This window comes from Gallinula chloropus (assembly GCF_964237585.1).
Source record: "Gallinula chloropus genome assembly, chromosome: 24".
Classification (NCBI taxonomy): Eukaryota; Metazoa; Chordata; class Aves; order Gruiformes; family Rallidae; genus Gallinula; species Gallinula chloropus.
The window spans coordinates 3,036,058-3,060,083 of NC_140109.1; the positions used below are offsets into that span (position 1 = coordinate 3,036,058).

The following is a 24,026-nucleotide window of genomic DNA, read 5'->3' on the forward strand; positions in this document are numbered from 1 at the left end:
ACACACAGCAAAGCTGTGCTCAGGGTCCCACACAGTGCGGATGCGGTGAGGTGCAGGAAGATGCCCCCTGCATCCATACTCCTCCCCTTGCTTCTTGTTTTCCCAGCTCAACTCGCCTCTCCTCTGCTTCCTTCCACCCGTTTGCTTCCATTGAGCCTCTGACAAGATAATAACTCACCAGAAAGCGAACACATGTTCCCAAATTAATTACGTGCCACTGTCCCCTGGCTCGCCGTTGCAGCCATGTTCAGGTCCCTAGGACACGTCGCTTATGGCTCTGCCTGGCTGACTGCTGCCTGCAATGCCATCAAAAAAGCTCTGCTGAACTGGAAGCAAGGCACTGTGTGCCATGCACTGCTACCATCACTGCTCCTCTGCCCCATGCTAGCCCCCTAGGGCCACAACCCTATTGACGCACTCCCCCCCAGAATCACAGAATCACAGAATTATCAAGGTTGGAAAAGACCTAAAAGATCATCCAGTCCAAACATTCACCTATTACTACTAGCTCCCACTAAACCATGTCCCTCAATACAACATCCAGTCTTTCTTTTAACACCACCCTGAGCCATGACACGCCAACCACATGGCACAACACCCTGCCGTGTGCCCATGGCACCCTGGATCAAGGCCAGCCAGCCCAAATCTGCACCCCTAAAGCTCAAAGCTCAGCAATCCTCCCTCAAGGCACTGGATCTCCAGATAGCCTAAGCTTCAGGGCCAGTCCCGAGTTCCTACGCTGCCCGTTACACCGTGCGGCTGCGTTTGCAGGGCACCAATCCTTACCAGCCAGGATCAGCTGGAGAAAGAGAATATTTTATGGAGATAATTTTATTAAAATGTTTACAACAATGCAGATATTGACATCTCCCTTCAATCAATAGCACAATTTATTGTCCTTCAAGGTGAACATTAAGCCAAGCTGCCCATTAGTCAATATTTACCTCCAAGGTCTATAAATCTTTATACAGGCTTCAGCGGATGTTGACAGCGGCTGATTCCAGATAAGTAAAAGTAAGAGCGTGAAACATTGCTCCTTTTGGAGGTGAAATAGTAACTAGTTAATTACAGTCCCTACAGCGATTCCAAACTATCAATTTACAGCTACTTCTGGCAATAAAAATTAACATCGCGCAGACTCCCGGCTCCAAGTCACGCGTTAAAACCGAGCACCATATATTTCAAACGTCATTCCGATGCGGCAGTGATGGCCATTCTGTAACAGTTTATAGTAAATAAATAAAACCCACAGAGGCAATAAGAGCGAGTTGTTGGTGCCTGCTTCACCTCTCCTACTCTGTGTTGGCGGGTGGAAATGTGCAGGGTGGTTGATTCAGAACCATCGCACGGGCAGCTTGGCTCCCCGTGTGCAGGGAAAGAGGTGGGGGAAGGAATCGCCCCAAATCTGGGAGCCCAACATGGGCAGGACACCCCAAGTGACCTGTGTAAAGAAAAGCTAAAGCTGGCACCAGCAGATGTCCTGGCCAAAGATGGGGGAAGCAGCTGCTTCACCTCTTATTAATCAGTATTAACCGCTCCTGACTGCTCCATTAACACATACAGAACGAAGTTCAGGCAGTTCAAAAATTCCCTTTCCCTTTTTCTTTTCATCAGGTGAATGACACCGGTTAGGGCAGCTTGCCCTCCGTGCACCCGCCTCCTTCCGACTCCCTGGCGCTGGCTTAATGCCTCCACGCTCCGGCAGAGAGAGATTGGGGGTAATTAACCTGCTAAAAATCATCCAGAGCAATCATTAAAAAAATGATTTTTTTTAAGATTACCCTATCGACCCAGGCGAGTGCAGCACGTTCCTCTCCTCCTCTTGTGAATATTACATCTTCCCCCAAGCCCCGTACCGCATGCTCCAGCCTGTTGCCATCTGCCACCACCCTTGGAGGAGGGAAGAACACCTACACGACCGGTGGACAGCAGACACAAGCTACAAACCTCCTCCTCTTCATTTTCTACAAGCCTTCTGAAGGACCACAGCCCTAGAAACAGGCACGCAGCGTATCGAAGATTTACATGGGGGCAAGCCTCTCTCTTTTTGAAGTTTCCCGGTGACAAGGAAAGAAATCTCTCCTCTTACATGTTTTTCCACGTTAATTAGCATGTTTTCTGTGGCCTGATGTTGTGCAAAGCCCCAGGGGATGATGCTCTCGCTGCCTGGCTTTCACACAGCGCTTGGGGCTGCGGGAGCTTTGCAACAGCCGCCTCTGCTGCTGCAGCCTGGGGTCTCTCCTCATCCTCACGCCCCAGGGGTGCTGACTGTCACCCGCTGTGCCCAGTGTCACCAAGGAGAGGGGGAAAGAGCCTGTTTTCCTTGCTCATACACTTCATTTGCTTGGATTCAACAGGCGCCCTCCAAACACAACTGCCAACCGGGAAGGCTGTGGCTCTGCAGCCCACTGCCAAACCTCAGCTCTTTGCTGCCAAGGAAGACATTTTCCTTGACTTTTTGCACTACTCAGAGCTAGATCTGAGACAGGACCCACCTTTGTGGCTCTGCTTGCTCCAAGCACCTACAGCCAGCCCCAAGTTGCTGCATCTGGAGTCCCGAGACTCCCCTGGCACGACCACCTTGCCTTGGTGCCCTGCATCCGTGGCCAGGCCTCCCATGCAAAGCTATGCCACGGCGTTCCTGCCCAGTCCGCTCGCCTCTACGTAAGGCTGCTGAGTCGTCCTAGCTGCCCATTATAGCACCATTGTGAAGAGTTTTTAGCTTAAAAGTCCTTGAAAGTTTCCCACTGTGACTCGTCAAACAAGATCCTTTTCACTTTCCCTCTCTTCTCCGCTAACAATATTTATACTCATTTCTTTTATTGAAATCTATCTGCCGCCTGTTCTATTAAAGCCGCCTGAGTGGCAGCTCCTATTCTCCAGGAGCCCGCAGCCCATCTATTCTCCAGACAATGAGGTACAAGCAGTCTATCTTCTATTGTGCTTCCCGGCCTTCGGCTCTCAAATCTTCCATCTCAAAAAGGCATGTCAGAGACGCCTCCATGCAAAAGATGGGGATCCCGGGTTTCACGGGGGCTTCCCGATGCCAGCTAGGCTCGCTGCCCTCCCTCTCCCGGTGAGCATCCCTGGGAAGGTGCTGCCATGGTACCCATGGCCCCTTAGGGATGCTTCTCCCCTACCCTGTGTGCACCACAAGCCAGCCTTAAACACAGTTTGTCGCTGCCAGGATGTTCGCATGCCTCAGACAACTTATTTGTTACCAGGAACAAAACAAAAAGCATTAAACCTTTTTGTTTGCAAGAAGTAGTTCCTTGGGAAATAAAAGGATTACAGAAATTAATATTTAAAGAAAGGAAACAAAACAACTCAGGGACCAACCACCCTTGAACGAGGCTCTAACTCAGGAGCAAATGAGTCGAATAAAGAATGAGCCCTTTTATAGTTCAGCACATGGGAGAGACGGGCTAGTTCAGAGGCAGCTCGGGGCTCGGTAATCTGGCAGCGACCATCCTCAGCCTCTGCCTCCTCCTGGGGTGCTGGTAAAGGACCCCAAGCCCCAGGAAAAGGTCCAGATAGCACCTGCCAACCTGTTAGAGCATGTCAGCAACAGCTGCAGCTCACGAAGCACCTAAATGGTGTCAGATCTGTAGTGAAGACGGGTGCAGGGCTCATTAGAGGGCTGCTTTGCTTTTCTTACGATAGCCTTTATGCATTACCTCAAGCCCAGAGCTGGTAGGCTTTCTCCTCTGCTCAGAGGGCAAGGCGCTGGCCCTCATGGTGGCACCAGGAGGGACAGATGCTCCTAGAGGTGGCAGATGCTGCCACCTGCACTGAGCCACTTCCCCACTCAGCTCTTCTGCCTCCTTGCAGGAATGCCTGCAAAAAGCAGGTGAGAACCAAATCCCAAGGCACCTGCAGAGCCAAACCCTCTCCAGAGAGTTACTGATGAGACCAGCATCTCCCAGCAACAACGTGCTCCCCGTTCAAGCACCAACACTGGTTTCAGGACACAATTCCTTCCTCCTGCACTCTCAGCCTCGAGCCACCCAACAAGGAGTCCTCTCTCCTTTCTTTCCTTACTCTTTCTTCCTCCCCACGATTTTTCTCCCCGTTGCCACTTGCAAGGTGAGAGAGGACAGCGTCGCCAGAATGAAAGATTCTCCTGCGTGCCCTCTCCCAGCAGCGGCCCTAATTCATTTTTCATGGCCCCTTGCAGTGACAAAAGCCGCTGCTTCTCTCTTGTAAGCGTGCGCCGTGCAATAAGTCAAAGCTGATGTGCATTTTCCCCCTGGGTGCCGAAGCTGTGCTTTTGATTTAATTTGTCCTGTTGTTTGGCGCTCAGCCTTTGCCGGTGAGTTCCTTTGGAGAGGAGGCAAAGTAGGGTCCCATACGTTTGGAGGGGCTGCCTGACAGATGGGGTACAGTTGGTAGTGTTTAAATAATTTGCTACAATGATGCCGAGATGCTGGAGAGGGACAGATGCTGCCAGAGAAAATCGCCCAGACAAACACACGGATCTTGTTTGCAGGGACGCTGCTCCTCAATTAAATCCTGTTGCAACTTAACTTTCCTGGAGCCCATCCCGTTTCTGGCAGCTTTCTTGCTGTCTCTAGGAGAAGCTGCGGTGCACCAGGCTTGGCAAAGGGAGGTAACAACAAGAAATCAGGTGCTTCTGCCTCCCAGTTGCAGGAATTTATCAAAGCACCCCAAAAAAATATACCCAGCTGGGATACCAGTGGCAAGATCCACTGCATCCCCTCCCAACCACACGCCCCTGCGTGCAACCAGCGCTGCTCTGCAGGTGAAAGAATCCCTGTGCCAAACTCGAGGCATCCTGCTTCCCCCCAGATTTGTCTCAGAAAACAGCCACCGGCGGCCAGGACCCTGTAGGGTCCCTCCGGCTGCAAACGTAAGCCCAAGGCTTTCTCCGTAGGACAAGCTCTTAAGAAGCAATTGCAATCCAAAGTGCTAAATGGCTGTAACCTCCACTAAGCTGTATTTCAGCCGCATTAAGAAAACATCCCTGGGATGGGAAGCAAGTGGCATAATGGCATTAAGAGTGAAAAAAATAAGCACCGAGTGCCAGCTAAATCTATTCCCAGTGCTGGCAAGAAGTTGCGGGGATCCGGGAAACTCTTCCCTTCTCCCTGCATATCCCTGCAAGCCCAGACATTGTTTCTGCCATGGTTTTCCTTTCCTCCTCTTCCTCCTGGGATCCCCCAACCCCTCTTCACCCCTCGGAGCCATCCGATCGGCAGCAGGGTGAAGCTCGCTGTTGCCTCTCCATCATCTTTAGCCCATCTTTATTTTTTCAGACACGCTATTTTCCAGCCCAGCGGCCTTGCTCTGTCCCTCATGTTTTATGGCACTGATGTCTCCATTCCTGGAGGATCACTTGCAATATTGTGGCTTTATCGAGAGAAGCCAGGGAAAGCCCTGGGCGGTGAGATGGGCACATATCTGGGGGTGTACCAAGGGGCTGGTGAGGAATCCAGAGTGCTGGGTGGGACTGGGAACAAGGAGACTGAGCTGGGCCCCATCACTTGAGCCCACAGTCCCTTCTCCAGGCATCCTGTGGAGGTATATCAGCCCTGCTAGAGGTGCTGGGGGAGCAGCGAGAGGCATTGCTCGGAAAGGGAAAAAGGCATTTTAAGTAACAGCGGCGCATCACAGGAAGGGGAAAACCCATGGGCTATGGCATTGCTCTGGCTTCAAATTATACTGTAGAGGGATAAAAATAAAAGAGAGGAAGACAGAGAGAGAGAGACAGAGACCAGGAGGAAGAAGAATTGCCATTGTTTTACCAAGCAGATGGGAAAGTTCAGGGGATCAGAAAAAGACTATTATTATCTTGACTCAACTGAAAGAAGACGGGAAAGGAAGAGGCATTTTTTTTCCCCTGCTGAAGGAATGCTGTGACTGAAGTCATTTCAGCAAAGAGTCAGAAGGAAACAAGTGCCATCAGCTCTGGGCAGCACTGGAATTTGGCTTTTTGGCCCCCATCTCCCCAGCAGTGACACCACATCATGCATTACTTTTATGAGGATGGGGCAGGGGAGGGGTGACCAGGGAGCACATCCCTCACTGCATCCAGCTGCAGCAATGTGCCAGATGTGCTGCCAGATGTGCCCACCATCAGTGGCACTGCAGATGTGGGCAGCCCTCCATGGCCCTGCCAGCTCTGGGCGCCCCCCTGCCCTGTGCCATCACAGGCTGCCTGCCCAGCCCGGCAGCAGGACCATCTGCCCCAACGACCCAAACTCCTGCTGCTGCCTTGCCCCTGAGCGACCACTCAATTTGCTACAAACCAGTAAAGAAAGCACTAAATAAATACACCACAGATCCCACATGTTTCCCACTGGCTGTGTAACCAGGTGCAGAACTGGGAAACTGGTATTTTTGCCCCCCAGTTCACATGGCAAGCCCCTTTTTCTCTGCGTGTGCAACAGCACTTCGGGCTCTGGGGAGGATTTGCTACTTGGTACGGGGCAACCAACCAGCTCCACTCACAAACCCGTTTTGCAGCAGTCTTTCTCACCTTCTCCAGAGACAAGGAAACTCTCTTTCTACCCGTGTTCAGGCCAGGGAAAGAGCACAGCCCCAGAGCCCATGGTGCTAGCCAAACACAGACACCAACAACTGATTTACAAACTGGAAGAGACACTGGTGCAACAGCATCCTCACTGAATATCATACTCATGGGACAGGGAAACTGCAAGGTGGAGCACAGGTCTGCTCCATCGGAGCATCCTCTGCCCACTGCATCACTCCTTGCAGCCAACCTCACACTTTTCTCCCTTCCCCTCCAGCAAATTTTGCACTGTTTCTTTCTCTCCTCCCCCTTTCCTTCCTCCTCTCTCTGCCACATGCTCCTTCCCTCAGTCCCTAGACCTCACCCCATCACCTTTCTTCCTCTGAACCCGCATCTCTCCCAGACCCCCAGGGGCACAGAGAGGGGCTAGTGACCTGCCCTACCTAATCCTGTGGCTACTGACTCCTTGGGCACTTAATATTCACGACAGAAAGAAACATTTCACGGCGAATTGGACGCACATTCAACTGGAAATGGAAATTTTATGACTCTTCTCACTCTGCGCTGCAGATTACACCAGCTGAGAAAACATGGAAGCAAATGAACAACCTGTGAACTGTAAAGTATATTAATAATGAAATCACAGCCCGGGAAATGAAGGCTTTATTCTGTTTATATTCTGCTCCATTAATAGAGAGCGCTCGCACTAGCTCCACCCCATTAGCTGGCAATCTGTGCCGAGAAGGAGCACAAGGACAGCAGGGGAACAGCAGTGGGGGGCAAAATCCTCCTTCCCGTGGGACAAACACCATAAGATGCCTTTGGCCTCAGTGCCCTGCCCCATGCCAGCTCAGGGAGTGGAGCTGATGTTGTAAGGGAAGGAAGGGAGCAAATGGCTATGCCAAGAAAAGGACAGGTGTGAATTTTGGGGGAAACTAACTCCAAGACCACCAACAAGTCATCCTCCCACCCCCTTCTCCCAGCAAGGCACTGAGAAAGTCATCCACACTGAGCCTTGCATCAGAGCCACACTTCTTCCCAACACTGCTCATTCCCATCACCTGCCTGCCAGGGTTTGAGCATCTCCAGCACCTCTGGGTATCCTTCCCCTCCCTCATCACAATGTCCCCATCCCTCCAGGGATAGAGTTACCCCACCTGCGCACCCGCAGCCCTGAGGCCACACTGATGGCTGTGGGGAGGGTGGTGGCCGACTGAGCCGGGCTAGCAGGGCTCAGGCAAAATAAATATTTTGATGTTATTCCCCTAAACTCAGCAGACCTGGGCCACACACATGAGGCAGCCTGGCTGGGCTCTCTCCTCCCCAAAAACAACTGCGGTGGCTTATGCAAAGCGCATCACGGGAGCTAAAATGAGCCAGAGCAGAGTTTTCTATAGCTGGAGCGACCTGGTGTTGACAGAATGGGGACGCGTTTCCACAGCTCAGATTTTTATAATAATACCTCGGGGGAGTCGCTGGCAAAGTTTGGCCCAAATATAATTAGTTTGCACAGCTATTAGGGGCTGATAAAAGGTTTTAATTTGTGTGGAGATCTCTCGAATCTCAGACGCTCCCGTCCCTTGCTCTTCCCCACGCCAGCCGAATGAAAGGCGAGTCCCAGGCAGGGAGCGAGCTGCCGACACAAAGCCACACACACACTTACTGGGGAAGGAGGGAACCGTGCTCATCCCTAACGAAGAGACAAAAGGAATCCAGCAAGCTGACATCAGTGGCGCGTTGAGTTTTGTCCGCCTTGTCCCACCACACCAAAGAAACACCTGACATAGCCCCTTCCTCCTGTGCTTAGCCAAGGTGCTGCTGGGGATGGAATGAGAATCACTGTCCCCGCACAGAGACAGAGCGCAGGATGGTGAGGGTGTTATCCTCAGAGAGTAAGAAACTTCCCCACTTCCCTGGCCCAGGGTCCCACCGCTGCTTTGTGCACACAGGGCTGAGATTATCATGCAAACAGTTTAGCTCGGGAAACAGATCTCCATGAGAGCAACTGGCCCACCCGCTTCTCCAGGCTGAGGTAAGGAGTTGAGCACGCTCTGCCTCTGGCAAGGAGGGAAAGCGTGACATTGCAAAGCTATGTTTAGGGAATATGCTGAAGCAGAGAGGGTTTGGTTGGGTTTTTTCCCCCCTCCTTTTCTTAAGGGAAAGACATTGCCTCATTTGTAGCTGGTAGGGGTCTTGTTATTTTTGTACCAAGATGCATATTTTAAAGGCAGCTATGCCAAATATGCAAACAAATCAGCTCAGAGAGTTCATTTCCACCACGCAGGGAATCAAAAATATTACTTATATATATATATATACACACACACACACACACCCCCCAGCACACATACAAGTATATAATCTCCCATAGCTCTGGAAGAGCAGGAGAAACCAGGGAACATCAGTGGAGGGGGAATACTCAAAAGGAGCTGCCCACAGCCAAGGCTTTAACCACATATCCAAGCTGCTCCTTGAGGAAAGCAAACCCCTGGAGCTCAGGATGCAGTGCCACCAGAGCAGCCAGCTTCTCCTTCACCACGACCTTGCACCAAACCAGCGTCCATCTCAAAGTCCCACTCCCCCAAGAGCGCTGCAACCTCTTTATCTGCATCCCACACGGTGCAATGGAGCCGGGCCACCCGTGACCCTGTTCCCAGCCGATCAGTCCGGCGCGCGCCGATTAAGCGCGCATCAAAACCGGTGGCAGATTTACAGGTTAACAATGATTTAGTGGAGTGCACCACAGCCAAATTAATGCCGGCTATAATGTAGTTTACCTCATTAAACAATGCACACCAAGATCCTGTCTGTTGTAAAACAATTGGTCTCTGAAGCCTAGTGTTCATCTTCCAGGGTTGCTGGGAGATAATAAATGGGTAATATTCCGGCGATAATGGTAATGGAGTCACGGCTCAGAGCTAATATTATGGCAAAGCAGTAATTATTTCAACAGTAAACAAGGGGACGGTTGAGCTGCCGACAGGATTGGAGCCGGTTGAAATGCTTCGGTTAATTTAGCTGGAGCCCAGGCCTACTACTGCCTCCTGGAAGGAGGACGAGGTGCTCGGCCACCGAAGGAGTCGGACAAGCCTCCATGAGACTCTTGGCCACCACGGGACTGGTGGAGATGAATACAATGAGGTGAGGTGGGATGTCACATATGGCACAGTGACCAACCCAATCCAAGGCTGCACATAGGAGGAGGCACATCCCTTCTTTGAGAAACCAGTTCTCTTGGTTTACACGACATTTCCCCCCCGCCCCCCATCAATTCCTTCATCCTCAAGAAGAGTGCAACCCCCTCACATTTCTGTGAAGCACTACAAGCTCTGGTTGGCTCCTTGGTATGTGTTCAGTCTGCCTGAGGCAATGCAGGCAAACCCTCCAAACATTGAGAGGAGAGGTGAGGCAGGTGCTTGCCCTCATCCAAAACCACACAAACCCTGAGTAGGAGACGAGACAGTGCAGAAACACAAGACCCTGGAAGAACACAGAAGTGGCCTTACACAAAAGATCTGCTTGCTCTGAGAGAGATTTCCCTGTTAAAAGGACCAGCAGAGAGCACGAGACTCTGGTCTAAAGTTAATTAGGTGACCTGAGGCAGGGTTAAAGGGAACAACACTGCAGGACACTGAGCTTATTGCTTCTAGGGATGAGGCAGCACAGAAGCCAGCAGAGATTCTCCCACCCAAGTGGATCTCCCCTCGGTGCCCCCCAGCCAAGCTCCAGTCTATAAATATACCCCCACCTCCTGTCTTGAAAGGATCCTGGAAAGATGAAGCACAGCAAGCAATGTGCTTAATGGACAAACCTCTGAGAGAGGAGGATGTGTCCCCTTCCCAGGGACAAGCAACTCTTCAAGCTGAATTTTTTTTGCAGCTACTAGTCCTCTTGTTTTAAGCCCCGCCAAGAGCCAGAGAGAATCAATATATCCAAATATACCGGACTTCTCCCAGAGTCCCTTTGCTGGTTTGCTGCTGATGTATAGACAGATGATCTCATGAGACCTCTGCCACATTAGGCCACCGTGTCTCATCTATCTTAAGTGCATATACGAGCTGTGATTACTACTGCGTCTGAGCACCTCACGTCTTGAATGCATTTATCCTCCCATCGGTCCTGAGAGACAAGGGACCGCTATTGTACCTCTTCCAGGGAGGATGTGGAGGTTAAATGGACCGATTGCTGAGGATATCCAGGCCATGGCAGTGTCGGGATCCTCTGAGCATCCTCTAAGCATCTCCCCTGTCTTGCGCTCTGCACCTCACCCAGGCAGCACCTACCCCACAAATCACAGCTCCGGACTCTGGCTCTGCACAGGATCAATCTTTCAGAGGCGAGTCTAATCCTGAGATTAATGAGGGATTCCCGCTATAAAGACCTCTCGATCAGACCTCTTATGAGTAAATACACCATCAAGCCAAACCGTAATGTTTTCCTACCCTGGCAGCCTCTGTCTTAAGCCTTACACCAGAATCCATCATACTACAGCAATAATCAAAAAGCAATTAGACAAAACCATGGCAGAAAAGTCCATCAAGGGTTGTTAAGGATGACGACTTGGAAGCAGGCTCTGGCTCAGGATATCCACTCATGGCAGCCCTATGCTGGCCAGGCAGATGTGCTGGTGAAGGCACCTGTGTGCACACACCTAGTTCTTACGCCCTTCCTTGTGTCCCTGGCCCTGTCACAGCAAGGGCTGTCTGTACCACAGAGCCCTTGCCATCATTCCTGCTTCTCCTGGAGAGGGGCTACCGAGCCCTCATCCCTCCTGGGAGAGGCCTCACTGAGATTTCTCAGCACACATTACCCAAGACTAAGGGGGCACGTGACAGGTCTCGTGCCCACAGCATAGATAAATATCCCCCAGTTCACACCACATTCTACCGCTCTGGCCTCATCCTGTGGCTGGCAGCTCAGCTTTTTCCTAGCCAAGAAATCCCAACCTTTGTCCTCTGAGGGATGAAAACCAGCTGCACAACATGGCAATCGCCATGACAACATCAGAGTTACCCCAAAAAATAAATAAAGAGCCCAGTAACTATGGAAACACCTGAGTGACCAAAATCAGGCTATTAACAAGAAGACCTCTCGGCAGTTTACAGATGGCATTGGCACTGCAGGGCTGGGGACTGTAATACATCCAAAGCCTTCAAAACACACTGATGCTAGGCACCTATGGGTGCAAACACGGATGTGTGTGGGCACTCACAGCACTGCACAACCTACACCTCCTCTGGAAAGATGCCACCTCCTTCATGCTGGATGCTATATCCTGATGATGGTTATCTTTGCCCCTCTCCTTCCCTCCCTCCCTTTGCCCTCCTGAAGACACCTCTCTTGACTGCCATGGTGGCAACTCAGCTCCAAAGCAGTTAAGCCTCCGCCACCAAGGCAGAAGAAGCTGTGACCACACCAGTGGTCTTGTCCAACCTCAACCCATTCAGCTGCACTAACAAGAGATGCCACGGGTTGGTACAGCATTACTGGGTCGAGAAATAAAAAAAGGACAGAGTGGGAAGGGACAGAAGATAGGCCAGTAGTACTTTTTGGACTGGACAGGGGTTGCCAAAACCCTTCTCCAGAGCCAGCATAATACTTTTGCTCACGACAGGAGGATGAGGACGGGCACAGACAGGGCCAGCCACCACACAGGGCTCTGACTGGCAATGGAGGCACCAACAAAGGCCAGCACTAGCAGAAAACTCTCTTACTCAAGATTCACTCAGCAAAAATGCTCTCCTCCTCCTCCCGGCTGCGGTGAACTTCTTCAGCCCCCAAACCAAACAGAGCCTCAAAAACAGGCTTAAGAGCTCCCGTAACATGGCAGCAACCACGGACATGGAAATCCAGCTGAGCTTACCAGACCAAGCTGCTAAACGCACACTGCAGCACACCACAGCAATGCACAGGGGGGGAAACAGTGGTCAAGGGAGCTGGGAGTGGTTGGGAAAGGGTCTTGAGTGAGATCAGTCACCGGGGAGCGGGGCTGCTTTCGGTGTAAATCCTCTGAAGGACCCGGACGCATGCTCCCCCAGTGAGCAAACACTCTTATTTGCTCCATTTCCCACCAAGAGCTGCACAGTAGGCTTACAGCTGCCAAGAAAATAATAAAGCCCATGAAGTGCCTTTGCAGAGGAGCACTAGTCAGCATAAGCACGGGGACCGGCTCCTTCAGCTACCAGTCTGGCCGTGCCTGGCACAGACAGCGCTATCGCAGCCTCTCCCCAGCGACATCGGTGAGAGCCGCTTACCCATCCGCTATGCAAACCCTTAAATTATGCACCAGCCTTCCTCCAACCAATTCTCCTCAGTCCCTTTTCTCCACCACTCCAAGCGAGACAGAGAAAGGCGGCGAGAAGGAATAGGAGACAGCTTGCTCGAGACTTCCCCAGGGATGAGCAGCGAGGCAGACCTACAACCAAGAGAGCTACCTTCAGGTCCCTGGCTCGCTCCTGGCTGTCCTAATCAAAAGTATATCCTACTAAAGAAAGGGTTACGTCTTGGCATCTGCTACTGCACCTCTGGGCACCTGCCTGGGCTCTTATTTCAGTGCCCATGTTTCCAGCCCTCATCTCTTATGCACGCTGAATGCAAACCAGAGAAGCAGAGGTCCCCCTTGGTGGCTTGGCAGACCCAGAGAGTGAAACAGAGGAGCTGCCTACGGAGGCAGGAAGCCGCCGAAGTTGTCTCGGACCACCTCTGGGCTCAGCACCCTGCATCAGCAGGAGGCTAGACTCAAGTAAATCTCTGTGATCGTTTGTTCCCTTTGAGTTTTGAAAGCAGAATGCCTAATCACGGCCAAAATCAGGTAAGAGCTGCTGCTGCAAATTACACAGCGCCACAGGTAATTTCTGATTAGCTCACTCTTCCTCTCCTGGTGCATCCTCAGTTTCCATAGCAGCTAAGTCCTAAGTAAAATGGAAACATCTGGTTCAAGCGCAGGTAAAGATTCCCCGGGGAAAGAAACCTGCTGGATGGCAGCAAACACAGAAAATAGCCCTTGGGAAAGGCAGAGGCATCGAAAGCCGGGAGCCTGGTTAGGAGAGGATGAATGGCATGTGGGAGAAGGCAGCAGAGGGGCATGGGAGTGGAAAGTCCTGAGGGAGCAGGAGAGGACACGGGAAGGGAAGTGGGGCTGCAGAGAGAACAAGTTGCATGTGAAAACAGGCGGGGAGGAGGTTGGGTGAGACAAAAAGACATCGCCAGGGTATACACGGGGAAGAGGAGAGACAAGAAAAGGCTTCAAGGTGGGAGACACAGCGACTGCCTCAGCCATAAATGCCACCTGATGGTGGTGACAGATACAATGACAGCAACTTCCATGCCAGGAATAGACACCATGGATCCCATCATTCATCCACGCACAGACCCTGACCAAAGGCCACTGTCTTGTGGGCATGACCACCTAAGGTAGAGAAGCCAACACGTGTACCGGCAGGGAATGATTTCCCACAGAGGGTCCTGTCAAGAGAAGGGGCTGAGATGCTGCCGACTCAGCTCTCTCTCTGCCTGGGCCAGAGAGAGTGATGGATCTTGCCCAGCAGCTTGCTACAGTGCAGACAAGTCACAAGAAAAAAACAATCAATGGAGCTGCTCCGAGACGCCGCAGCCATCATCAGGCAGCCGAACAGAGAGAGCAGACACGGCGCCATCCATCACTGCCCCTACCACATCATCTTCTTCAGCTGCCGGACAGCCTGGCCGGGGCATCCCTGAGGACAGCCTGAGGCAACTGTCTGGGACAACTGCCCTCATTGGGAAAAACTCATGGAGAAATAACTGAGGGGATCAGAGGACCTGGATGGCTCATCCCACCCAAAGCCACCAGGTCTTGCCCCCAGGTCTCACCCCCAGGTCCCTGGGGAGAACCTTGTGGCCACATGGGAGTAACAGGGCAGCGAAATGCAAAGCAACTGCCAAAAAGCAGCTGGGAGATGGTTTTGAAGTAATAAGTATGCTCCCAAATGGGCACGTATGGGGATTTGCTTCCCAGCAGTCACACCCACACAGTTCTGCTCAGGTTTTGCTTACCAATTAACAAGGCCACCAATTAATGCTTCATGTGTTTTCCTGCTCATTTGCACTATTTACAGTCCTCCTTTGAATCAACATGAGGGAATTGCCCAAAAAACTTTTAAAAACAGGGCTGGACAAGCACAATTCAATCCTCAAGCACAACAACCCCGACCTGGTACCCACTACCAATCCTCACAGAAGCAAAACCAGACCACCGGGTTGGTCCTTTCTCCATCAGTCATCATCCCTCATGTTAAGCCAGGTCTTTTCAGCACACATCTCCTCTTATTCATTCCTTTTTTTTTTCCCACAGCTGCAATCCGACCCAGCCAACACCCCTCTTCAGCCACACACAAACGGTGCCGTGTCCTTCCCGGAGTATTTTGGGTAACGTTTGGCTCTTACCTTTGGGTGAGATGTGTCTCCAGGTGATTGTTGGATCTGGTCTGCCCGTGGCTATGCAGGTGAGGCTGACGTTGCCGCCCTCGTTGATGGAGATGTCAGAAGAGATCTCGGTGATTTTTGGAGACACTGTAAAGATACAGAGAGAGAGATGAGAATGTAATCGGGTCTGCTCTGACTCAAATCTCAAAATGTGGGTGAGGGAGGCTGAACTTCCTTCCTCCCTCCACCTTGACATGCTATGTGGTAGCCGTTCGGTCTCCTCTGACTTGACAGAAAAGATGGGGAATAGGGGGGGGTGTGCATGTGGAGAAGACAGGGCTGACGTGGGAAGAAATTGTAGCCAGAGGTATTTCAATCATTTTAGGGAGGCTCAAGACAGCTCCTCCTCAGCATCTTGGTGGTGCATGAGACGGTACTTCTTCCCCACTCTGCTTTCTGTACTCATCCTGTCCTCCAGCCATGACAAACCTTTTCTGGCAGAGCTACATCCTACCAGGAAAGCCCCTTCCACCCCCTCCAAACTCCACCAAAGGCAGCATCGCTCCTGGCACCCAAAGCACACACATGGCTCGCAGCTCTTTCTGCAGCCATGCAGGCTGTCATGCCCTTGCAGCCAGAAAAAGCACCACGAGGAGGTGGCCATGAAGATGATGACAAGTCTCTGAGAAACCTTTAAGTTCTACTGCTGTGCAAAGGATGGGAAATTCAATCAGGATGAGAGCCATGCCACTGCATCACCACTGCCTACATGAACATGCAGGAGGAGGTCAGGTACAAGGGACCAAAGAGGGGACACACGCAGGGCACGGGGGGAGTGTGATGAGAAAGGGGGTCAGAGAAGGGAAAGGGATGAGGAGCGAGCAGGGAGCGCTCAGCCCCGGCTGCTGTGTGAGCAGAGGACAAGATGCAGCTCCCAGGGAGGGCTGGTGTGTCTACGAGCTCTACAGCAGGGCTGGACGAGAAAAACAATCGGCTGCTGTTATCAGCCTTCACCTGCAGAACGTAACAGGGACCGTCACCTTCCTTGGGGTATATATTTTTACTTTTTAAGCCATTCTCCAGAGCCTAGCAGCGGATTGGCACCCCGCTGCAGCGCTCTGCAGGAGAGTCACAAATCACCTGCAAAGCATCCTGCTCCTTCCACCCTCCCAGGGCAAGCCCCGTTCATCCACCCGCTTCAAGCTGCAGCCCAGACCACTGCAACGTCCCTATTCCTGACCTAAACCCCACTCCTGCACACCCCCTCCCAGCCTCTCCCCACCTCCCACACCTTCCCAGGGCTGCTCAGAGCTGGAATGACTGCAATGGCCTTGCACGCATTGCCTCTGCTGTGCAGGTAAGTAATTTATTGATCCGTAAAGCACTCCAAGACGCTCTGGAAGGGATTATGTCATGCCGGTGCTGTGCAATAAAATAAAAAATGATGGATTTTTTGTGAACATGAGGGTGATTTAGGGTTTGTAGTTGGAAGTGTAGTTAAAGTACATTTTAAGTGGAAATCAAGGTGGGTAATGAATTATTCTCTGTTTTGAAGGGCTTCTGGGAGTTCATTTTTTTGCTGCTTTGGGCACAACGGCTAATCTGCTAATCATGCACCGGAGGACAGCTATGGATCAGACGCTCCCAGAACAGCAGGAGCTCTGGGGCAGGACAGTGGAGGGCATGAAGATGAGTCCAAAAGAAATATTAATATGCATCAGTGTCATTAAACCCAGCACAAGGGGACACTACATGCCTCCTGGGAGATACTCTGCCAATAGCCAGGTAGTTCATCAGGGAGATGCAATTAATTACAATGGGGTGACAACTGCCCTGCCACATTCCTGGTGAGGCTGGGACTGACAGTCAGGAAACCCAGAGGTGCTTTCCAAAGGTCGAGCTTACACTCTTGACACCCAAAAATAGGCCAAGGAGGTATTACCATAGCCGTTTTGGAGAGCCAGAGGTGCAGCGAATTGCCCTCCATCGCCTTCCAGCTGGAAGTCCCAACAAAACTAGAGCAGTATCTATCATCTTCAACACGATGCTTGCTAAATCACAGAGGAACCTTTCTGATGTTTTTAATTACAGAGCACATACCAACCCAGTTTAGCTTGTTTTGCAGAGCTCACCGAGACTTAAAAGGGAGCAAGTCAGACTTTGCACTGCCACTCTGGTACCGCACACGTGGGTTTGTACCCGCCCGGGAGAGAGACACAAAAAATCTCTAATCAAATCAACTGACCGGATTCTGAAACATAATTAAAACAAATTAAACTTGAGATTTCCCCAAACACAAGCATTACATCCTCCTCCTCAGCAATACAGCAGCAGATTTAAATTTTGTTCAGACAAAATTTAGGGAGGAGAGGGGATTGTGTTGCTGCTTGGCCAGGCAGTGGGAGACTTCACAACTCTCTCTGATAAATGGAAAAGCAGCTCGAGCTGCTCATGCGCCGAGGAAAAAGCTCACCAAGCTCGGGACAGGTTCGGAGAGAGAGAGAATTTACTGCGGCCCACCTGGGATGAGATGAGGCAGGAACGGCCGGGAAGCAAACCGGAGCGACAGCGTCAGCGAAGTCGTTAGCTAACCCTTAAATTAAATGTGCAGTGGTAGGATTTAACACGACAGTTATTGTATGCTAATTAAACGTTTGAATAATTAACCACACGAACTATTTAAAATGCCTTTCCAGAGACTGAACAGGTATGTTGTCAGGCTTTTACCACATCGAGGAGGGAAAGCTTAATAAATAAGTGATCGCTAGTATGTATTTAATATCATTTAACGGTCACCGGTGCTCCTGTCCCCTCTGTACTAAGGCACTTTCACCGCTGCAGTTGGCATTGCTGCAGCAGTGGGGCAGAGGAGAAATTTCTTATGCTGAGCGCGGGACGCAGATGGAGCTGTGCCCCTGTGGGAATGAATAAATAAATAAAGCTAAATAAATGCAGGCTTCCCAGGCGGGAGCCCTCTCCTCACGGGCAGTCCTTTTGTGTTCAGCATCTCTCTTGCTCAGAAGTGATTAAACATGGCAGTGTTGGCCAAGCTGCTCCGGTGACACAGCGCAGATTTCCCCAGAGAGGGGCTGGTGTTTTATCGACCCGACTTCTTCTTTTTCACCCCTATCCTTGCCACGATGATGGGAAAGGTCTCTGGGCTGCTCTCAAGATGCTGCAGGTACCCGGGGCGTGCCACTGGTTTGCGCCCGCTCGCACACCCGGCGTCCTCAGGACAGAAAGCAGCTTGCTTAAATATTTAAGCAAACCATATGGCGCGTTACACGTTCGAGGGTGTTCAGGCAGGTGATATATGTCTTTACGGATCCAAGCATATGTGCTTGCCTACACAGATATATTCCCTGGCACTGACTATATCCCTGCTACGCTTTCACCTCCAAACACCTGTCCCAGAACCAAGGTGGGTGCAAAACCGTATGCATCCCATGCACGTACCCCTTGGCCCCTCCATCTCCTAGCATCTTTACTTTGCCATCCACCTTCTCTGCATGCAGTGACCAGGCTGCTTGTCTATGCTTTTCTCTCCCCGACACTGTGTCCCTGCTGTAGCCCTCAGCATGGCTGGGGTTCCCGGGCACCCTAAAGTCCAGCCAAGTATCAGGTGAGAGGCAAGGAGACCCCTGAGTATTAGGGTAGTGTAGAACTGGAACAACCTCTCTGTCAAAGACAAGGAGGCCTCAACGAGCTGGGTGAATGCAAGGAGCAATGGCAGGTTTTTTGCCCTAGCCACCTCCTTTCTAGCCAGGCTTTGGGAGCCAAGCGAGTAGCACAGATACACAGGTGTGACCTTTCCAAACCTGCAAATCCCTTCTTGTGCAGGAGCTGGGCAGAGCGGGTGCTGGCCCCAACGAAGCACCCAGCGCTGCACAGGGCTCACAGCCCCCAACAGCATCCAGTGGGCTCTCCTAGTAAGCACTGCTTTGCTTGCCCCTCGTAAAACATGCAAACCTGCATCTCCCAGCACGAGCAACATCTGCTTCAGATCAAAGGAAGCAACAAAGAACAACTATAAAAACCTCAAAGAATGAGAAAGAGGGAGATTCAGACGCGTTCTGCAGGCGATCTGCAATGTGCACTGGCAGCTTCCTGAACATCAGGCTGACGCTGCTCCTGCTTTTAATAACAGCCTCTTACTGCTGTCATCCCACAGATTTCCCTGTGTCTTACAGAGCACAGCTACCATGGCTCCTGCTTCTGGGACGAGGCGAGTGGGAGTCCTGGGTGCCCTAGCCTTGCTTGCACCAATGCTACGAGTTGGACTGAGCCCACACTCCAGGGCTTACAATGGAGGGATCGGACTAACACAGCCCGGACCAAGGGTGAAGCACTTGGCTCTCCATTCCACCTCCTCCAGGCTGCAGCTGGAGCAGGCTGTCTCTCCTCCAGCAGCAGCCACCAGGCCCAAGAGAAGGTATGGTGCTGAGGCTGCCTCAGCGCCGGCACCTGCGTTGTACCTTCTCTCTCTTTTGCACTGAAAACCTTCCTGCTTTTTAAGGAAGGCAGAGAGCAAATTGAGAGACCTGTGCCGTCAATTACAGGTGTATGATAATGGGTTTGGAAATGAGTTTGTGCCACTCTAAGAGAACCATAATTAAGAGAAAAGGAAGGAGGGCTTCATCCTTCCGTCAGAGCAATGCAGCTCGGGAGCTGTACTGAAGGAGTCCACGGAATTCAAGGAAGGTCAAAGCACAGCCTTAGAGCCTTCCAGCTATGCTGCTCCATCATGTAGCCTCGTGTACAAGCACCTGACAACACATGAGCCTATCCTGCCCCACCCCGCTCCCACAGGGCTGCCTCTGCCCTGGGTTTGCACAATCACCCCCTTCCCCACCAGCGTGCCGAGCTCGGCTCCGCTTTGCCACAGGATCGAGTGCCTCCTGCACAAACCTGGCAGCAGCCAAAGACATGAAGAAAGAAGCCTGGAAATGAAGAGGACATACGTAACGACCTTAATAAGCAATTAATAAATAACTAATGGCAATTGCTCGTTTTAAAGCAAGGCGTAATGAGATGTGTCATACGGCACCGAGATGTGTCTAACTGATTTCCTAAGTAGGTAACGGCTCCTGTTGCTGCAAAGCTCTCCTGAGCTTGGAGGACGCAGAATTTTTTACGCCCGTCTCTGCAGCAGGTTATACGGCACAGCACCGTAATAACTCAGAGGAGGAGGGGGAAACGAGACGTTCCCAATCATTCATTAGTAAAGTATTTGTGAACGCGGGTATAATTCACCGCATAAGCAGCAGGGCTTCTGCAGACAAACTTTATAGCTAAGTGCCAAAAGGGAGCCCAATCTGATTCCACTTATGACAGCATAAATCAGCAATACTCTTACCGCAGTCAACGAGGGATAAGCCAGGACAAACGTGGCACAGAGGGAGAGTCAGGTCTTGAGCACAAGGACTTTTTCCTGACTTTTGTTGATGGGACCAGGTCACCAATCTGGATCCCTGAGAAGCTGGGGCTAGATTTGGTGCCCTGCTTTCAAGGCTCTGAAGGGATCCACATCTTTCTTTTTTCTCCTCTTACCATAAAATGGAAGAAACACCTGACACCGAGTCCCACATTGTTGGGGAATTAAGCAGGAGTTTGCTTAGCGTGACTACTAAAAAGCAGCTTTATGGAGCAGGCAGAATTAATCACTCAGGTTTGGGAGACCTGAATTCTGCTTTCATTTTATGATGCCCGAAGGAAGATGTGGCACCTCTCTGGACTTTGTTGCCTTCTCTAAAATGAGTCCACTGATGATGAATGGAAAGAGGAAAAGAAGACAGATGTAGAGGTGAAGTTTTTGCATTGTTACCCATGAAGAAATGCAGCTGAACAAGGACTGTTTGGCGGTTCAGCTCCCCATCTAGACAGATCTCATTTTCAGCTCCACACACGCTGCACAGAGCAAGGATCTCAGTCTCCAGCTTTTGCACCCTGAGCCACCTGGGATTCCCCCTGCAAGCCAAGCGGTGCCTCATAAAAAGCAGAAAATTGAAGGATCTCAAAACCTTAAAGACATCTACATCGTCTTTCCAGCATTACTGACACCTCTCCTCGAGGCACGACAGCCTCGCTGACAACTACCTCCGCAGTGACCATCAAACCAGCAGCGGCTGTGTCGCACCCCGCTCGGGGAGGCAGGGTCCCCAGCTTTGCCACTCTCCTCCCAGCAGGCTCCATCGGACCCACCGGTTAAAGTCCCCGCATGGGGACAGACCTCAGCGTGCCGAGGGTACCCAGCAAAGTCTGATCGCCACTTCTTGCTAATACGAAGCTTGTCAAACCCATCACCTAGAAATGCTGAATGTCTTTATTAGATTCCTTTATCTCCCCCCGAGATCGGAGGGACGCGGAGAGATGATTCTCAGCGGAGATGTCATCATCCAGAAACTAATTAAAGGCTGGGCGGGAAGTTGGGCCAGGCGCACTCTGGAGAACAAAACGCATTAGCAACCCAAGTCGAGAAAAATATTACAAGTGAACTTCAGATCAGAAAGGGCGAGCTAGGGATTTGACAATAGCTCTCCTCTCCCCGTCTTTCCTCCTGCTCATCCCTGCACTCCTTTGTCCTTGATAGCTCCCCCAAAGAAGAAGCAAGCTGCTTGGGATTTCAGGGCGGTCTGGGACCAGCCCCTGCACTGCCATCTCCTGAGGGACGCAGGACAACATCTGATCCTGTCCTCCACAGGGTCACACCCTAGGGAGAAAACTGTGATTTGTGGAATCTCCTCTATTTTAAAAATTAAAAATAAAAAAGGCCTCTTTGCTGCAGGTCAGTAAGTAGGATGGCTTGATGCCTGCATCACTCCCTGCTCTGCCAGGGCAAAACACTCCCACCTCTTTGGGCCTCTTCTCCCAACAAATGCAATGACACATATTTCTCTTCCTCGCATGCTTGTTGTAAAGACAACAGCATTAACAGATGTTAAGATACACAGAGCCTGCAGTCACAGGAACGCCAGTGGGGAGATTTCTGCACGTGGACAGAAATCCTGTCCATAAGACTCACATAAGCTGAAGTGCATGGATTTAGTTTAGGGCATGGATCTTGAGTGGACGTGCCTGCAAACAACACTTCCCAAGTCAACCCAGAGTCTCCCGTGCCAACGAGCAGCAAGCTCACACACGACTTGTTCACCAGCACACTGATCCTGCTTCAATCAGCACAAAACCTCAGCTCATCTCCCCAAAACCAGGCAGAGGGCAAGGAACCATGCCCCTCTGCAGGTCCTGCTGCCAGCCCCACTCCCACAGAGTGTGTGTGGGGGGGGGCTCTCCCAGTGACCACCCTCCCCCAGCTCTCCATCCACAAGGAGCAAGCATCACATGGAGGGATGAGGATGCTGAATCGGCCCTGAGCCACTTTGCTTGTCAAAAGGGACCCAGCAGGAACAAAGGAGCTCAAACATCCTTTCCGAAGATAAATCAGATGCTCTAATGCAGCCTGCATCTCCAATGAATATAGGGCAGGTGTCTCTGAAGTGAAGTATTAGTTAAAATGATGCTCTTTAAATTACATTTCGGCTATTTCAGGCAGACAGGTTGTGTGTGGGTTGGGTTGGGTTTTTTTTATGATCTATCTAGAGGCTTAAAAAGACACAGAGAGAAATAAATCTCCCTTCCATTAAAAACACACTATGCTCTTGCATATTTGTTCTTATCTCCGCGCTCTCGCGCTCGTGCTCCCTCTCCCCCGACTCGAGCACAAAGTGAGTGTTTATGATTACACTTTCCACACTGACACTAATCTAATTCAAGGAGCTGTGCAGCCCGTGCCCGGGGAGAGCGCGGCGCCTCGCCCGCCCTTGCAGGAGGATGAGCGGCGCTTCCCAAAACGCTGCGACGGGCGCTGATGGGTTTACTTCAAAAACCTTCGAGATCCGTGGTGGTGAAGTGGATCTGAGTGGAAGTCCCAGGTTTTGATTGAATTGGAAGTGAAGTCTGTGTGTTATCTTATGGGACTGCACCCTTTTCGCCTCTGTTCATCTATTTACATCCCTCCTCCCAAGCTCCCTTACGACGCCTTTGACACCTCCAGACCCCACAGCACCAGGTGCTCTACCACTGAGGTGCAGAAAGGCAGACTTTGTATGAGCACATGCAAAAGGAGACAGCAGATGGATGCAGGCTGCATCCTCAGCCCTCCTGGACATCCCCGCTTAGGAGAGGGAAGTGGTGGGGAGCGGGAGATGGACATGAGGAGAGTTGCCCTTGTCCATGCAGGGAGCAGGGTAAACAGTCTCTAAAAACACAGGTGCCATTGCCATCCTTCCTTGTCCTCAGACAGCCCCGTTGCTCCTGTCCTTCCTGAGTCCTGCGAGTGCCAAACTCCAGCCCTTGCAGGCTCCTCCACATGCCCCAGCCAGAGCCTTCTGCTCACAGTCCTTCCTGCAACTGCCTTTAGCTCTGGTGAAAAATTAAGGGGTTGGGCTGGGAGCATGGCCCTGTTGTTCTCTGATTAAGTGGTCTGGAGGCTGCTACTTCCGACCAAAACCTTTGTTCGTCTGGTTATAAAGCGGGACATCGACACGACCCAGCAGTTCGAAAGGAACAGCACAGAAGGTGATTTATGCTGCTCCTCCTCCTGTCCCCACGGGACCATACCTCTCTGTGCAAGACTTGCAAACCCATCCATCGCTTGGGCAGGTCTGTCTTCCCAAAGATGCTCTGGTCCACTCCATCTTTTTTTACACAGCGAGACCTCTCAGGCTCTCCTCCACAGGCTCCAAGTGGAGCCATCCTCACCCCTCCCCACAGAGTACTTCTGATCCTGCACCCCACCTGTGCACCTTGTTAGCACCCACCCTGACCCAACACAACTGCCCCAACCCATGGCTTGACTAAAACAAGAGAGTAAATATCAACGAGCATACGATGATGCACATCATCCTTCCCTCACCTTAAAATGCCCTTAAGAGAGCAATCTTAGCACTGCAAGACTGAACTCTCAGAAGGTTCAGCAAGGGTAGAGGTAACTAATTCTTCTCCCCAGCTCACAGCTTTCCCACAGGTGCCTGGCTTCTCTCAGTACCTGTGCATATCATCGCCTCTGCTGTCTCGGGGTCTGCCCACAACGCAGGCATTAATAGCCCTATCATCAAAACATCCTGGTGAGATA

General features: G+C 51.4%; 1 protein-coding gene across 2 annotated transcripts in view; it reads right to left on the bottom strand.

Annotated features, from left to right (window-relative positions):
* LOC311200695 (protein CEPU-1) overlaps positions 1–24,026 on the bottom strand; it is a gene marked incomplete at its 5' end in the record, with an annotated part of 131,015 nt that overhangs the window by 11,707 nt on the left and 95,282 nt on the right. For both annotated transcript variants that reach the window (XM_084274979.1, XM_084274978.1), the window contains one exon: positions 14,918–15,043. In XM_084274979.1, coding sequence (XP_084131105.1) covers positions 14,918–15,043 — 126 coding nt within the window. The remainder of the gene's footprint in view (positions 1–14,917; positions 15,044–24,026) is intronic.